Consider the following 18,697-nt stretch of genomic DNA (forward strand, 5'->3'; position numbering starts at 1 on the left):
TCCCCTTTGTTAGGAACCCCATGGATCAGGATTCATTATGAAAAGCCTCTTCTTCAGGACACACAAAGGAAAATTCTCCAGAATACTCTCTGCATCACAGACCGACCCACTTTCACACCACCATCTTTAATCAGGGATGTTATTACTTGTCACAAGAATGAAGAGACTGGGACTACAGGGTGTGTAGGGGAGGAGGTCAGTTGAACTAATAGTTCAATGTATCATTTCAAATCAGAATTACAGTCGGAATTTCCCCTCTCCTTAAGGCCTGTACACACGCCTGACTGCAGGCAACGACGGGTCCGTCGTCACCTCCCGCTGGGCGGGCGTTCCAGCGACAGTCCGGTGTGTGTACAGTCTGTCTGAAGACTGATAAGGCTGTTTCTGAGCTCAGAAACAGCCTAATCAGTCCGCCAACAGACTGTACACACACCGGACTGTCTGCTGAAAACCCGCCCAGCGGGAGGTGACGACGGACCCGTCGTTGCCTGCAGTCAGGCGTGTGTACAGGCCTTAAGTTATCAACACTATTTTAACTACTTAAAACAAAGGTTTAAAAAAATGTGCTTAAAAGGGTTAATAGGCTTACTTTCACTTTTTCCTGGAGCCTTATCACATTACCCAGTGGGCAGGAAGCTGCACTGCACTCAGCTCTCCTCACTGCCAAGCGATTGCCTTTTGATGCCAAAAAAGCAGCATATAAGATTGTTTTCTTAAAACAAACAGTGAAGATGATTTTGTATGACAGTTATACAGTTTATAAGCAGCCTGGTATATTTCTCATTGCACAACTTCGAACTGACATAATTATGGAATATGGCTGCTCCTGGTAGTAGCTGTACTATGGCCCAAAGGAATTAGAGGTTCATACAGTACAATAGGCAATAAGCAGTTAGGACAAAAACAGGTAGGATAACCATTTGGGTAGCAAAGAGTTGGTAATACAGATGGCCAATGAGTTGCAAATAATTTCTGACTTGCATGTAAATGTAATGCAAAATTGTATGCAGCTTGGAATTGGGCCAATGAAAATTGACAGGAATCACATCTAATTGTACCAATTCCAAGTTTATACAATCTATGTTTATTTTGCATGCAAATTGGAATTATTTGCATCTTATGGACCCTCAGTAATTGGAAGACAGGTTTTTAGCTATATATTATGTCAGGCTGTAGTTCTGCTTTAACCTTTTGCCGACTGCTCCACGCCGATTGGTGTGAGCAGTGCGGCAGCCCCAGGACCGTTCCACGCCGATTGGTGTGAGCAGTGCGGCAGCCCCAGGACCGTTCCACGCCGATTGGTGTGAGCAGTGCTGCAGGCCCAGGACCGTTCCACGCCGATTGGTGTGAGCAGTGCGGCAGCCCCAGGACCATTCCACGCCGATTGGTGTGAGCAGTGCGGCTGCCCCAGGACCGTTCCACGCCGATTGGCATGCACGGCTTGGAATGGGCTATTCAGGAGAGCGCGTGCTTATGCTCTCTGCCTTCAGTCTCCCAGCAGCGATCGCTGCTCGGAGACTGTTACATGGTGAAACCGCCGTCTAATAACTGTGTACTGTGCTGCGATCTAAGGCAGAGCTGTACTGGGAGACATAATAGTGATTGGCTGTCATAGGCTGAAGCCTATGACAGCTGATCACGGGGATTGGCTGGTGGGGATTGGCTGGCGGGTTTGAGGGCAGGCTAAGAACATGAAAAAAAACAGGCACATTTATTAATAAAATAATCAAATATTTAGTAAAAAAAAAAAATAAACATTGCGGGAGCAATCAGACCCCACCAACAGAGAGCTCTGTTGGTGGGGAGAAAAGGAGGGGGGGATCACTCATGTACTCCCTGCAGCCCTGCAGCGAGCCCTTAAATCTGCAGTGGCCTATTTAATAAAAAGATGGCCTGGTCACTAGGGGGGGTTTACACCGCGGCCCTTAAGTGGTTAATGTCTGGGTTCAGTATTTTTTTAAAAAATTATATTGCCTTAACCAGCCTCTGCCACAATTATAAATAGCAGTCACAATGTTAAAAACAATGTAATTTTACTTTTATGGAGGAAACCCTTGCTACTTATTCCTTTGCCTGAAAATAATTGGAGGGATGGTGAATGGAAGCATGAATGCACACTCCACGAATGTGTTGCTGGAGGCCTTCTGAGGGTTCAGGGCCCTTCCCATAGTCACATGACCCATGCCATAATCACATGACCCATTCATTTTACATCTGAATTGTAATAATAGGAAATACTTCTTATGTTGTGACCACTGTTTATTTGTTGCTGAGGGTGGGGAGGAGTTGTACAGGTGAAACTTGAAAAATGTGATTATCGTGCAAATGTCCATTTATTTCAATAATTCAACTTAAAAGGTGAAACTAATATATGCAATACACACAATACACAATAACATTTGTAAAGCGCTTTTCTCCCATAGGACTCAAATGGTTGTGTCTCAGATTAATACAGGGTTGCAGGCTGGGTTGTGTTACAGAGGAGATAGTCAGATGTTCATGAATGCCAGACTGAAGAGGTAGGTTTTCAGACTTAAATGCTTCCAGGAATGGAGCTGTCCTGATTGGGCGTGGCAGGGAGTTCCAAAGTGTAGGGGCAGCATGACAAAAGGCTCTGTCTCTAAAGGTTTTGAGGTGGACTCTGGGGGTGACCAAGGTGTTAAGTCCTTTTGATCTAAGATTGTCGGGGGGGGGGGATTCAGTTGCAACAAGTCCTTCAGGTATCCTGGGCCCAGATTGTGCAAGGATTTGAATGTCAGTAAGCAGGGCCGGGCCGAGGCATAGGCTGGAGAGGCTCCAGCCTCAGGGCGCAGTGTAGGAGGGGGCGCACAATTCATTCAGCTGTCATTCCTAATTGTGTATGAAGCAGAAAGAAATAAGAAAAGGGCATACATAGCAGTGACTGCAAGCCAGATAACTAGATATTAAGGTGTTGGGGAGGGTGTGGGCCCTGTGGCCCTCTTAGTCTAATAGCAATCCATGTGTGACAGCTGAGGTGGGAGGGATGGAGGGGCGCACTTTGGTGTCTCAGCCTTGGGTGCTGGAGGACCTTGTCCCTGCTCTGTCAGTAAGCCAATCTTAAACAGAATTCTCCATTTTATCGGTAGCCAGTGGAGTGAGCACAGGGTTGGTGTTATGTGGCAATGGCGGGGTTGGCTCGTTAACAGCCTTGCGGCGGCATTCTGTACTAATTGCAGGCGGCGTAAGTCTTTCTTATGCAGGCCTGTGTAGAGGACGTTGCAGTAGTCTAACCTTGATGTGACGAAGGCATGAACTAGGGATGGAAGATCCTCTGAAGGAATTAGGTGTTTAATCCTTGCAATATTCCTTAGATGAAAGAAGGAATGTTTCACAACAGCTGAGATTTGATTCCTGAAGCTTAATTTCCCATCAATCAGTACTCCCAGGCTGCGCACACAGTCTGAGTTGTTCAGGTCTGAGCTCCCAATCCTTAGTGGTGTTGGTTGATACTGGGGTTGCTTTGCTGTTGAGCCCTGGCCCTCGATAACAAGAACCTCAGTTTTGTCAGCATTAAGTTTTAGCCAATTATTATTCATCCACTCCTGAAGCTCAGCTAAGCATGCGTTTATTTGTGGAGTAGGGTCTGTGACGCCAGGTTTGAATGACAAATATAGCTGGGTGTCATCAGCATAGCAATGATATGTCAGGCCATGTTTTTGTATGATTTCTCCAAGGGGCAGCATGTATATGGTGAAAAGTAAAGGGGATAATATTGTGCCCTGAGGTACACCGTATTTTAGTGGTACAGGGCTGGAGAGGAAGGGCCCTAAGGCTACCCTTTGTGTTCTGCCAGCCAGGAAGCAGTTGAACCACCTGAGAACAATGTCTTCTATGCCACAGTACTCTTGTAGCCTGTTGAGCAAGATTTCATGATCGACTGTGTCAAAAGCCGCTGAGAGGTCGAGCAAAATCAGGATGGAACATTGACCCTTGTCTCTTGCAATGAGTAGATCATTGCAAATCTGGGTGAGGGCTGTTTCACAGCTGTGATATTTCCTGAAGCCAGATTAAAGAGGGTCAAGGATGTTGTTTCTGGAGAGCCTGGCTTCAAGTTGGAGGTAGACAGCCTTTTCAATAACTTTTCCCAGAAAGGGGAGGTTTGAGACAGGTCTGTAGCTGTTTAGAGCATCTGGGTCTAAGGATGGTTTCTTGAGTAGTGGCCTGACGATTGCTTCTTTCAGAGTAGAGGGAAACCACCCTTCTTGTAAGGAACCGTTGACTATTTTGTGGAATGCTAGTGTAAATAGTTCAGGGCATTTCAGCATGAACTTAGTGGGGCCAGGGGTCAGATCGCAGGTAGTCTGGCGGAGGTTTGAGAGGATATCCAAGATGTCTTTTTCAGTGATTACCTTAAAATCAGACCATGGTGGTAGGCTATTTTTGCACCTGTTATATGGCTCCGCATGGGTTTCTAGGGCTGTGAATTGAATGGCAGATCGTATGGAGGAGACTTTGTCTCAGAAGAAGTGGGCAAATTTCTTGCACAGTTCCTGTGAAGGTCTGATGCTGGATTTCCTGCAAGATGGATTGCAGAGACTGTCAACCGTGCGGAAGAGTTGGGCAGGTCTGTTGGCTGCATTTGCAATTTTGTGAGACAGGAATAAGGACTTCTTTTTGTTAATCATCGTTTGATATTTTTTCAGGTGAGCAATTAGGGAAAGTTTGTCATCAGGGGACTGATGTTTGCACCACCTTCGTTCCAGTCTGCATCCCTGTTTCTTTAGTTCCTTTATAAAGTTGTCAAACCAGCGAGCGTGATGTAATGGTGCGGAACGTTTAATCTTTAAGGGAGCTATGGCCTCAAAAGCGGCTGAGACATCGTGGACCATGGATTTAAGGCCTAAGTTGTGATCTGTCAGTCTGCCTAGATTGAGGCTGTTCTGAAGGTGTTGGGGTGTCAAACCTTTCAAGGAACGATATTTTATTAGTTCTTTCACTTGGTGTTTTGTAGCCGGTGCTGTAAAGGAGAAGTGGACAGTGTGGTGGTCTGACCAAACTACTGGATCAATTTCCACATTGGATATTAGGAGTTCGAAATGGATAATGAGGTCCAAAGTGTGTCCTTTTTTGTGGGTAGGGAGGTTGACGGCTTGAGAGAAGCCCAGTTCATTCATGGAGAGAAGTAGCTCAGTTCCAAATTGGGAGGAGTGTGTATCGACCCATGCGTCACCCAGAATTATCCACCTAGGGTGTTTCAGTGTTATGCAAGATACAAGTTCTGCTATTTCCTTGAGAAAAGCTGAGCCAGCATCAGGGGGCTGGTAGACAAGCAGTATGTTTATTTTTTTCTCAGCTGAGAGTTGGGCTGCCAGACATTCAAAAGAGTGGGTGGGGGCTACAGCGAAGGGTTTAATATTCAAACTGGATTTGAAGCACAGAGCTAATCCTCCTCCCTTGCGGTTTTGTCTTTCGCAGTGTAAAACTGAGTAATTGTCTTGTACCACAGCCGCGAGAGTGGGTCCTGAGTTCTGATCCAACCATGTCTCTGTAATTAAAGCTAGATCTGAAGCCTCTATTAGATCGTGAATAGTTGTTGTTTATGGACCTGGCATTGCAGAGTACTGCTTTAATGTTGTTTGCCTTAACTTTGAGGCCTGTGTTCCTAGCTCCTGGCTGGGGGTTGTAATCAGGAGTGTGGCAGCTATCTCTGTTATCTGGGTCCTTTACTGATACAGCTGATTTGGAGATATGTGAGGATTGCTTTGGCTTAGAGTTATGGGTGCCTGCACGTCTTCCCCTCTTCCCCCGCCTTGTTTTCTTGAGAATCCCAAGGGATTTTAGAGGGGTAATCAAAACAGAATCTATTTGTAAGAGTTTCTTGGGAACAGAGGTTGCAATATAGATAAGCATCTCAGCTGAGTATTTTAACCACTTCCCGACCGCCTAACGCACAGGGGCGGCCGGGAAGTGGAGCCCTTAAGGACCGGCTCACCCACAGAGGCGGCGGTCCTTGTAAGGGCATGGGCGGAGCGATCGCGTCATCCGTGACGCGATCCTCCGCCGGCGCCTGTCACCGCTCGCCCGCCGCAACATCCCGCCGGCTATACGGAAGCGCCGGCGGGATGTTAACCCCGCGATCGCCGCATACAAAGTGTATAATACACTTTGTAATGTTTACAAAGTGTATTATACAGGCTGCCTCCTGCCCTGGTGGTCCCAGTGTCCGAGGGACCACCAGGGCAGGCTGCAGCCACTCTAGTCTGCACCCAAGCACACTGATTTCTCCCCCCCCTGCCCCAGATCGCCCACAGCACCCCTCAGACCCCCCCCTGCCCACCCCCCAGACCCCTGTTTGCACCCAATCACCCCCCTAATCACCCATCAATCACTCCCTGTCACTATCTGTCAACGCTATTATTTTTTTTATCTCCCCCCCTGCCCACTGCCCCCTCCTGATCACCCCCCCACCCCTCAGATTCTCCCCAGACCCCCCCCCCGACCCCCCCCCCCCCTGTGTACTGTATGCATCTATCCCCCCTGATCACCTGTCAATCACCTGTCAATCACCCATCAATCACCCCCTGTCACTGCCACCCATCAATCAGCCCCTAACCTGCCCCTTGCGGGCAATCTGATCATCCACCCACACCAATAGATCGCCCGCAGATCCGACATCAGATCACCACCCAAACGCAGTGTTTACATCTATTCTCTCCTCTAAACACCCACTAATTACCCATCAATCAACCATCAATCACCCCCTATCACCACCTGTCACTGTTACCCATCAGATCAGACCCTAATCTGCCCCTTGCGGGCACCCAATCACCCGCCTACACGCTCAGATTGCCCTCAGACCCCCCCCCTTATCAATTCGCCAGGGCATTATTTACATCTGTCCTTCCCTGTAATAACCCACTGATCACCTGTCAATCACCCATCAATCACCCCCTGTCACTGCCACCCATCAATCACCCCCTGTCACTGCCACCCATCAATCAGCCCCTAACCTGCCCCTTGCGGGCAATCTGATCACCCACCCACACCAATAGATCGCCCGCAGATCCGACATCAGATCACCACCCAAGCGCAGTGTTTACATCTATTGTCTCCTCTAAACACCCACTAATTACCCACTAATTACCCATCAATCACCCCCTATCACCACCTTTCACTGTTACCCATCAGATCAGACCCTAATCTGCCCCTTGCGGGCACCCAATCACCCGCCTACACGCTCAGATTGCCCTCAGACCCCCCCTTATCAATTCGCCAGTGCATTAGTTACATCTGTTCTTCCCTGTAATAACCCACTGATCACCTGTCAATCACCCATCAATCACCCCCTGTCACTGCCACCCATCAATCACCCCCTGTCACTGCCACCCATCAATCAGCCCCTAACCTGCCCCTTGCGGGCAATCTGATCACCCACCCACACCAATAGATCGCCCGCAGATCCGACGTCAGATCACCTCCCAAGGGCAGTGTTTATATCTGTTCTCTACCCTAAACACCCACTAATTACCCATCAATCACCCCCTGTCACTGCTACCTATCAGATTAGACCCCTATCTGCCCCTAGGGCACTCAATCACCCGCCCACACCCTCAGAATGCCCTCAGGCCCCAGCCCTGATCACCTCGCCAGTGCATTGCTCGCATCTATTCCCCCCTCTAATCACACCTTGAGACACCCATCAATCACCTCCTGTCACCCCCTAGCACACCTACCCATCAGATCAGGCCCTAATTTGCCCCGTGTGGGCTCCTGATCACTCGGCCAAACCCTCAGATCCCCCTCAGACCCCCTTCCGATCACCTCCCCAGTGCATTGATTGCATCTATTTTCCCCTCTAACCACCCCCTGAGACAGCCATCAATCACCTCCTGTCACCCCCCTAGCACTCCTATCCATCAGATCAGGCCCAATACAACCTGTCATCTAAAAGGCCACCCTGCATATGACCGGTTCCACAAAATTCGCCCCCTCATAGACCACCTGTCATCAAAATTTGCAGATGCTTATACCCCTGAACAGTCATTTTGAGACATTTGGTTTCCAGACTACTCACGGTTTTGGGCCCGTAAAATGCCAGGGCGGTATAGGAACCACAGAAACTGACCCCATTTTAGAAAAAAGACACCCCAATGTATTCTGTTAGGTGTATGACGAGTTCATAGAAGATTTTATTTTTTGTCAAAAGTTAGCGGAAATTGATTTTTGTTTTTTTTTCACAAAGTGTCATTTTTCACTAACTTGTGACAAAAAATAAAATCTTCTATGAACTCGCCATACACCTAACAGAATACCTTGGGGTGTCTTCTTTCTAAAATGGGGTCACTTGTGGGGTTCCTATACTGCCCTGGCATTTTAGGGGCCCTAAACCGTGAGGAGTAGTCTAGAAAACAAATGCCTCAAAATGACCTGTGATTAGGACGTTGGGCCCCTTAGCGCACCTAGGCTGCAAAAAAGTGTCACACATGTGGTATCACCGTACTCAGGAGAAGTAGTATAATGTGTTTTGGGGTGTATTTTTACACATACCCATGCTGGGTGGGAGAAATCTCTCTGTAAATGGACAATTGTGTGTAAAAAAAAATCAAACAATTGTCATTTACAGAGGTATTTCTCCCACCCAGCATGGGTATGTGTAAAAATACACCCCAAAACACATTATACTACATCTCCTGAGTACGGCGATACCACATGATTGGCACTTTTTTGCAGCCTAACTGCGCTAAGGGGCCCAAAGTCCAATGAGTACCTTTAGGATTTCTGTAACGATTGGTGTCAGCAAGAGGCACAAATATCTGATTAAGTGGTGATATACAGAATCACCACTAATGCAGATATGTTAGAGTGAAATAGTCAGTATCTTCCTGATGGTAAATCAGCGGAAGGCTCACTAACACGGTAAGTGCCTGAAATGATCTACTCAGACCAGTGTCACACCCCGAACCTTGATCATTGGGGATCCGCAGTATCGCCAATAATACAAGGATAGACCCGATTATATAGCAATCTGCGGAATTGCTAATAATGCGGGTAGATGTAAAGCAGTGGACACACGATCAACATGGAAATAAACAAAGCAGTAAATATTCACAAGGTTGTGGAAATATCCACCACACGGCAATTCCTCAGAGGTGTGGTTACCTCTGAATGGGAACCCCGTGTGTGAGATCCCCCAAAGTGGCAGTTCAGGAATCTCGGCCTCTGGCAGTAACGGTCTGCTAGGGCCGGCGTCTCAGGGAGGCAAGCCTCAGATAATAACCCAACAGTGGGAGACGTTCCACTGAAGGGAGCAAGGTCAGACAGAAAGAGGTTCGGCAACAGTACAGGCGGCAACAGTACAGAGACGTGAGACGAGAGAATAGTCAGGAACCAAGCCAATAGTCGTTAACGGTACGGGCTGGCAGAGTACAGAATCAGGAAGCAGAAGAGAAGTCAAGACAGGCACAGAATCATACACAGAGAATCAATAACAATAATAATCTCCTAGTCTAGGTGTGAAGTCCTTGGTTTCAACACCTGGGATCTAGTCTAAGGTCTGAGTGCTGACACAGGGTATCGCAAACACAGACGAAGTGTGACTGAAAAGCACTTCCTTATATACTGCCTGGGAGAGAAGTCTCCACCCCAGGCAGCAACCAATCAGAGCAGGCTAAAATGTCAGCTGACCTCCAGGTCAGCTGACACGCTTTCTAAGAGTATAAAGGCGTGTCTGGCGTGCGGCCGCACCCCCTAGAGGCAAGATGGCAGAACCCTGGTGAACAGCATGTTGGTGAGTTTGGAGCAGAGTGCTCGGACGGGTGTGCGCAGTGGATGCGGACGAATTTCCGCATCCCGCGTTGGAAGGTCCGCTTGCCGGACTGGATGCGACCATATTTCCGCAATCCATCCGGCGTTGCAGATTTTTCGTTACAATTTCACAGGTCATTTTTGTTTCAAGACTACTCCTCACGGTTTAGGGCCCCTAAAATGCCAGGGCAGTATAGGAACCCCACAAATGACCCCATTCTAGAAAGAAGACACCCAAACGTATTCCGTTAGGAGTATGGTGAGTTCATAGAAGATTTTATTTTTTGTCACAAGTTAGCGGAAAATGACACTTTGTGAAAAAAAACAATTAAAATCAATTTCCGCCAACTTGTGACAAAAAGATAAAAACTTCTATGAACTCACCATACTCCTAACAGAATACGGAAATTAGGGGCCCTAAACCGTGAGGAGTAGTCTTGAAACAAAAATGACCTGTGAAATCCTAAAAGTACTCATTGGACTTTGGGCCCCTTAGCGCAGTTAGGCTGCAAAAAGGTGCCAATCATGTGGTATCGCCATACTCGGGAGAAGTAGTATAATGTGTTTTGGGGTGTATTTTTACACATACCCATGCTTGGTGGGAGAAATACCTCTGTAAATGACAATCTTTTGATTTTTTTACACACAATTGTCCATTTACAGAGTTATTTCTCCCACCCAGCATGGGTATGTGTAAAAATACACCCCAAAACACATTGTACTACTTCTCCCGAGTATGGCAATACCACATGTGTGGCACTTTTTTGCACCCTAACTGCGCTAAGGGGCCCAAAGTCCAATGAGTACCTTTAGGATTTCACAGGTCATTTTGAGAAATTTTGTTTCAAGACTACTCCTCACGGTTTAGGGCCCCTAAAATGCCAGGACAGTATAGGAACCCCACAAATGACTCCATTTTAGAAAGAAGACACCCCAAGGTATTCTGTTAGTAGTACGGTGAGTTCATAGAAGATTTTATTTTTTGTCACAAGTTAGCGGAAATTGATTTTTATTGTTTTTTTTCACAAAGTGTCATTTTCCGCTAACTTGTGACAAAAAATAAAATCGTCTATGAACTCACCGTACTACTAACGGAATACCTTGGGGTGTCTTCTTTCTAAAATGGGGTCATTTGTGGGGTTCCTATACTGTCCTGGCATTTTAGGGGCCCTAAACCGTGAGGAGTAGTCTTGAAACGAAATTTCTCAAAATGACCTGTGAAATCCTAAAGGTACTCATTGGACTTTGGGCCCCTTAGCGCAGTTAGGGTGCAAAAACGTGCCACACATGTGGTATCGCCGTACTCAGGAGAAGTAGTATAATGTGTTTTGGGGTGTATTTTTACACATACCCATGCTGAGTGGGAGAACGATCTCTGTAAATGGACAATTGTGTGTAAAAAAAAATTAAAAAATTGTCATTTACAGAGATATTTCTCCCACCCAGCATGGGTATGTGTAAAAATACACCCCAAAACACATTATACTACTTCTCCTGAGTACGGCAATACCACATGTGTGGCACTTTTTTGCAGCCTAACTGCGCTAAGGGGCCCAAAGTCCAATGAGCACCTTTAGGCTTTACATGGGTGCTTACAAATTAGCACCCCCCAAAATGCGAGGACAGTAAACACACCCCACAAATGACCCCATTTTGGAAAGTAGACACTTCAAGGTATTCAGAGAGGGGCATGCTGAGTCCGTGGCAGATTTCATTTTTTTTTGTCGCAAGTTAGAAGAAATGGAAACTTTTTTTTTTTTTGTCACAAAGTGTCATTTTCCGCTTACTTGTGACAAAAAATAATATCTTCTATGAACTCACTATGCCTCTCAGTAAATACTTTGGGATGTCTTCTTTCCAAAATGGGGTCATTTGGGGGGTATTTATACTATCCTGGAATTCTAGCCCCTCATGAAACATGACAGGGGATCAGAAAAGTCATAGATGCTTGAAAATGGGAAAATTCACTTTTTGCACCATAGTTTGTAAACGCTATAACTTTTACCCAAACCAATAAATATACACTGAATGGGTTTTTTTTTATCCAAAACATGTTTGTCCACATTTTTCGCGCTGCATGTATACAGAAATTTTACTTTATTTGAAAAATGTCAGCACAGAAAGTTAAAAAAATCATTTTTTTTGCCAAAATTCATGTCTTTTTTGATGAATATAATAAAAAGTAAAAATCGCAGGAGCAATCAAATAGCACCAAAAGAAAGCTTTATTAGTGACAAGAAAAGGAGCCAAAATTCATTTAGGTGGTAGGTTGTATGAGCGAGCAATAAACCGTGAAAGCTGCAGTGGTCTGAATGGAGAAAAAGGCTCTGGTCCTTAAGGGGGGTAAAGCCCACGGTCCTCAAGTGGTTAATGGTGACATTGGACAGCTGATATACATCCTGCTGAGATCAAAGGGAAGGGGTATTTTGCAAGCTGTACTTCTCAGAAAAAAAGGAGATGCTCCAGTTTAAAACAAATTAAAACAGTTCCTTGTTTCAATTTAAAAAGTTTGGAATAAATGTAGAAAGAGGGATAGTCATATAACATAGAAAGCTCACAAGGTGTTTTTTGCCATTTCCGTTACTTACAGAAAGGATCAGGAGCTGAGGGTTGAAAAAAGTTGAAGAATTTCAAAGTTTGAGGTCAGCTCCTAGCAGGCTAGGCATTTTTAGTCCAAGTCCAATTTTAATACAGTTTAAATCTCAGCCATCCAAAGTGATCCATAATTTCTGATGAGCTGTAGTTGTTGCCAGAGAGGTGATGAATAGGATTCCTCTATATTTTGGGTCCTGTCCGTGCCCAAATAGACTAATTATATGCAAAACAAGATATTTCAATACTTTATTTGTTACTAGTTGACCTAACCCTGTTTAAAAACAGGCTCTAGGTCTCAATCCTGCTGCCGCTGCCAGTCAGTGCGCATGCGCATGCACCCGTCCATCCACGGGTGCGCACTCGTCACCCGGCGCGCACACCTGTCGGTTCGCGCCCTGCCGGCCTGCCTCCTAGCCCTTTCTGCATCCTCTCCCAATGGCTGTGTCAGTGCAGAACATGCGCAGTAGCGCAAAAGCACTGACATACAGACAGGGCGCAGGGACACTTGCTAATTATTAGGTAGGTGTAATGCCTGGCAGATCTCCTGTTTTCTTTCAGCCACTATACCCCAATCTAGTGCCGTAGCTCTGAGCTCGGCCCACGCCTTCACCTATAGACAAGCCCCCGCTTGATCTGGACATGGAATTTGTCTCCTGACTTCGGTTACCCCCAAGTCTTACCGTGCAAGGTTTAGCGGCTGAGGCCAAGAAAACCAGAGTACCATCAGAGCAGACAAGACTATGCAGCTGGGTAATATTAGGTAGTAGAGCGGAATGCTCTTGTGAAGGAAGTATACATATCACACCAGGAGCTATGAACAAGGAAGCAGGATTGCTCAAAGCGACTGCAGCTCTGAGCTTCTGATAATGGCCGCACTGAGTAACAGGGACAGACAACAGACAGACAGACGGAATGCTTGTCAGTTAACAAGACACAATGGTTGCTCAGTCTGACCACAGCACTGAGCATCTGATGTCCACCACACTGAGTAACAAGGACAGACGACAGACAGACGGAATGCTTGCCAATCTAATCGCTGTCCCAGCAATAGCAAACATCCACACTGGCACGGACAAGATAAACAAGTATGAGAATAACTAAAACCAACCGCAGCCTATAGTGACATTCACAGGAACAGGACAAGCAAGAATCCTACCAATCACCAACGTGGTGAAAGCAGTCTCCAAACTGTCAGAAAAGGGAAAAGACTTCACTGTACCCCCCCCCCCCCTCCCCCGGGTGCAGTGAATGTCCAAGCAGGCAAAGCAAGGTAATGCAATACAATATTCAAACTTTGCACAAGGAACCCAGCAATCAGCTACGGCAAGGTTGAACGCTATGACAGGCAAGATGTCAGAGGAGGAGCAGGCTTTTCTATGGACATCATCCAATGAGAGCAGACATGCAAATTCCCACACAGCTGAATGGTAATGCAATCCTGTGTTAGGCTGATTGAAGGCTGCAAGCTGTCTGTGAATGGAGAGGACTCTCATTACAAATGCATGCCAAATTATGCAACCACATGCATGTAAGAAATCCACAGCTGTCTGGCTGCAGTTCAACTGCAGCAAGCCATAGGTGGATTCATGACAACATCCTGAGCTACTCTGAACTGCGGAGTGATTGCAGATGGCAATGAGACTCATTACGAATGCAATCAAAACTAAGCAACCAAATGCAGGTAGAGAAATCCAAACTGCTCTGCTGCAGCTCCACTGACATGCTACAGGAGGGATCCTTGTGATGATTATGGCTTACAGATTATGAGAGCCCCAAAATCAAAATCTCAGACCATTAGAATATTGTGAAAATGATCCATATTTTAGGCTCAACGTGTAAGATTCTAATCAGCTAATTAATCCAGAACAGGGGTTCCTATGTCATAAATTAGTTTCAACGTTTAAGTTGAATTACTGAAATAAATGAACCTTTGCACAGTATTCTAATTTGTCAAGTTTCACCTGTCTGTGGAAAGCAAGCATTTGAAAGTTCTGGAATTCAGCTTTATAAATGTTTGTTCCTTGGGGATTTTACTGTAAAATATTTCAATTAATATATTTAACCACTTCCCTACCCTGGGTTATTTCCCCTTAAAACCAGAGCAAATTTCTACATTTCACACTCCTCCCATTTATTAGGCAATAACTATATCACTACTTATCACACATACAGTACATGTTTGTTTTTGCCACCAATCAGGTTCTCTTTGGGTGGTACTTTTTGCTAAGAATTATTTTATTTTGTATGCATTTTAAAGGGGATAAGGGTAAAAAAAAAAAATAATTATTTATCAGGTTTCAGCCATTATTGTTTGAAAATAAAAGATACTACTGTAGATTAAACCAACACATTTTATTTGCCCGTTTGTCCTGGTTATTACACTATTTAAATTATGATCCTAGTACAATGTATGGCAACAATATATTATTTGGAAATAAAGTTGCATTTTTTCAATTTTCTGTCTTTGATTTTTATTGTAAATTATGTACCTCTTTATTACCCCCCCCCCCCCAGTTAGCCAGATGTGCTCCTATATATTCCCTACTCCCCCCATAGTTGGTCATATCTGACCCTCTGACCCCCACCCCCCCAGCTAGCCAGATATGCCTGCGCCCCCCTCCCCCAAACACACACACACACACACGCCCCTAAGTTAGCCAGATATGCCTCCTCATCTCTCCCCCATAGTTGGCCAGATGTGCCTCCTTACCCCTCATGTATAGCCAGGTTTGTTTGCCCCTTTATTTCCTCCCCCCCCCCCAATGGGTATCCACTGGGTATTACAAAAGCAAATATGGTAACTGTATGGGTAATAAAAAGTAAGAAAACACATTTTTATTTAATGTTATGTCATAGTTTTATCCCCCTTTAATTTACATTTTCATACTACGCAGGTGAAATAGTAGATCAGTTGTGTTAATACTTCTGTTTATGATCACTGACTTGACTTAGTGTTGGGTTTGGATCATCCCTGTTTTCTACTACATCTCACGCAGGTCAGGAGAGGGACAGGCAATCAACCATGCCAGCCAGCAGACTACTAGGGATAAGGTGGGTATAATGTCCAGTGACTAGACCCCTGCCTATACCTCCCAACTTTTTGAGATAAGAAAGGACACTTAAAGAGAACCCGAGGTGTGTTTAAAGAATGTTATCTGCATACAGAGGCTGGATCTGCCTATACAGCCCAGTCTCTGTTGCTATCCCAAACCCCACTAAGGTCCCCCTGCACTAAGGTCCCCCTGCTTTGGGATAGCAAGAGAGGCTGGGCTGTATAGGCAGATCCAGCCTCTGTATGCAGATAATATTCTTCAAAACCACCTCGGGTTCTCTTTAAGCCATGGCTTGCCACACCCCTAACCACACCCCAGGCACACCCGTAGTCATAAATATTTCATAAGAAAAATATTTTGTTTTATAATTCAAAGCTCACTGGTCCATTCTATCCTGGTTAATTTTCCTTCATATAAACAACATTTGAAAATAATAAATATATCAATTTAGAGGATGAAAATAAAGTTTAGAGTCAATTAAACACATTTTTCAGGAGACAAAAATATATATATATTTACACAGATCTGTACATCAGTCCAGAAATGGGGACAACTAAGGAAGAAAGAGGGACGGAGGATTGTGCTCCAAAAGAGGGACAGTTGGGAGTTATGCCAGTGCCAACAGATTTTGAATGCTTATGTACCCACTTTTAGGACCCCTAAGGTAAAAATCTACATTATCTGGACGGATATATCCTTTGCAGCTCCTGCTGCATGAGGCACGTGATCGCGGGCACTCCCGCCGCCTGCTGTTAGCCCCCCGATCAGTGAATAGGAATATAGTTCCCATTCACCGATCTAAGTCCCCCTCAGAAAAACCGACGGTCTCTTATCAGAGGCCGCAGTCTTTCTGCAAAAAAAAGTATCCCATCCTCTTTCTAGTTCCTGGAAGCGTGATCGTTCGCTTCCAGGACTTTTTGGACTGTGGCCATCTTGTGGCCAAATAGTAAACTACACCCACATACATTTTTTATTAAATATTTACATTATATTACATTTAAAATTAGCTGTTTACCTCCCACACCAAAAATTATCAAAATACATTTCTTAATTAAAAAAAAAAATTACAAAAAAAAAAAATTTGTTACCGAAGGGTATGAACTTTTTAAATATGCATGTCAAGAGAGTATATTATTATATATTTTTTAAATTATAAGCAATAGTGATGGCTGCAAATTGAAAAAATGCACCTTTATTTCTAAATAAAATATCAACGCCATAAATTGTGATAGGGACATCATTTAAATGGTGTAATAACCTGGACAAATGGGCAAATAAAATACATGAGTTTTAATTACGGTAACATGTGTTATTTTCAAACTATAATGGCCAAAAACTGAGAAATAATGAATTTTTTCCATTTCTTTCTTAATCTTCCTGTTAAAATGGATTTAGAAAAAAATAATTCTTAGCCAAATGTACCACCCAAAGAAAGCCTAATTAGTGGCGGAAAAAAACAAGATATAGATCAATTCATTGTGATAAGTAGTGATAAAATTATTGGCGAATGAATGGGAGGTGAAAGTTGCTCGGATGCACAAGGTGAACAACACTGTAGGCTGAAGTGGTTAAAATAATTCATGCTACCATAATTAAAATCCACACATTTTATTTGGCCATTTGGCCCGGTTATTGCATACATTAAAATTATATCCCTAGTATAATGCATGGTGACAATATTTTATTTGGAAATAAAGGTGCATGTTTTCAGTTTTACATTCATCACTAGTTTTTAGTCCATTATTTAATAATAATATGCCATTTTGACATGGATATTATTATTTTTATTTTATTTTAAAGGTGTAGGTGTAATTTTACTATTTGGACACAAAATGTCCCCGCTGAGCAAAATCTTATTAGCCTACAAATGGCTTGATTGACTAAACCATGATAACCCATAGCACGGGCGCACTAGCGGTTCTGTGGGCAATCGCGATTCCCGTGCACAATCGCGATTGCGCGCGACAACGCTAGCGTGGCCGTGCTATGGGTTGTCATGGTTTAGTGAATTAAGCCCAAAGAATGCTACGTAGGAAACAATGGCCTCAATTCACTAAGCAGTTTAGACTAGTCTACAGATGGTTTTTAGTCTACTGGTGGTTTGGTCAGTTGCATCAAAGGGGAATTTACTATTACCAAATGTTTTAGACCTGTTTTTAGACCTGGTCCAAACCATTTGGTAATTAAGTGGGTAAAGCAGGGGAAATTATCAAAAGATGCAATTCACAAACGAGTATCTATGACGGACATCTTTCTCCTTTGATGAGCTCTCTTCTTTATACAGTTAAACTCCTGCATAATTCATTCAAAAGGTTCCATCTAAAATACTTCACAGAATTACTTTACTGACAGAAATCAGCTGCTCTAATCTCTGTCAGAAAAAGTGGGTGTGGTTACTCCTTGTATCAGTAGACTAAAAACCATCTGTAGACTAGTATAATCTGCTTAGTGAATTGAGGCCAATGTATTGTTACATTGTAACTAGGGAAGTGATGCAGGCATCCACTGAACGTGTATAAACGGCACCAGACGCGTATAAACAGGCGTGACATCATCTGACGAAGGCGCAGCACTCCGAAACGCCTAATGTAGTCACATGAAAGCAGAAACTAGGCCCCGCCCACCGCCTTACGAGACGAGCTCCAGGAAGACCAGAGACCGCACTTCTGGCCACAGAGCATGCACAATTGCCGCAGAGGGTGTGTAGCGGTTGGCCCTACCACTGATAGACGCATTTTAATCATACATCTTGTAAGTACCCATTTTTTCTTGCGAATAAAGTTGAGACTGTTTGGTAATGCACTATGGAGCGCTCCTTCTCTGTTTAGGCTTCCATTGAAGCCTGTAATCACAGTGCTGTCGGGGACATTAATAGATGGGAACTTTGTTCCCATTCATAAATTTAATGATCGGGCGGCAGAAAGTGGTGGAAATCACGGTGGAAGATAAGAAAAAAAACAGTGTTTATTCTTGGCGGACATGTACGGATTGGCACAGGGGACTTTCTTCCCCTGCAGCCAATGCTTCCTGCAACAGCGCGATCACAGGCATCTGCCCGCAGGATCGCCCGCACAGCACAGCAAACAGCAGGGACGTGACTAGCGTGTCCCTGTGGCTGTAGCAGCTGCCGCTGCGGACGTGAAGCTCATGTCCGCGTGGCTTAAATGGTTAAATAAGCTGTTAAATGAAAATGCAATTTAAAGAGACACTGAAGCGAGTAAAAAACTCGCTTCTTCTCTTATATTCAGCAGGGGCATGTGTGCACCTGCTAAACCGCCGCTATG

The 18,697-nt window shown here is 44.7% G+C and overlaps 1 protein-coding gene across 8 annotated transcripts in view; it reads left to right on the forward strand.

Moving 5' to 3' along the window:
• Positions 1 to 18,697, forward strand: part of TYMP (thymidine phosphorylase) — a 98,828-nt gene that overhangs the window by 46,471 nt on the left and 33,660 nt on the right. For 5 of the 8 annotated variants that reach the window (XM_068275889.1, XM_068275888.1, XM_068275890.1 and 2 more), the window contains one exon: positions 14 to 195. In XM_068275889.1, the coding sequence (XP_068131990.1) occupies positions 14 to 195 (182 nt within the window). Of the gene's footprint in view, positions 1 to 13; positions 196 to 15,356; positions 15,476 to 17,898; positions 18,598 to 18,697 lie in introns of those variants that run through there. The other 3 variants (XR_011030353.1, XM_068275894.1, XM_068275892.1) reach the window with 3 other exon arrangements.

The sequence above is a fragment of the Hyperolius riggenbachi genome, chromosome 3 (genome assembly GCF_040937935.1).
Source record: "Hyperolius riggenbachi isolate aHypRig1 chromosome 3, aHypRig1.pri, whole genome shotgun sequence".
NCBI lineage: Eukaryota > Metazoa > Chordata > Amphibia > Anura > Hyperoliidae > Hyperolius > Hyperolius riggenbachi.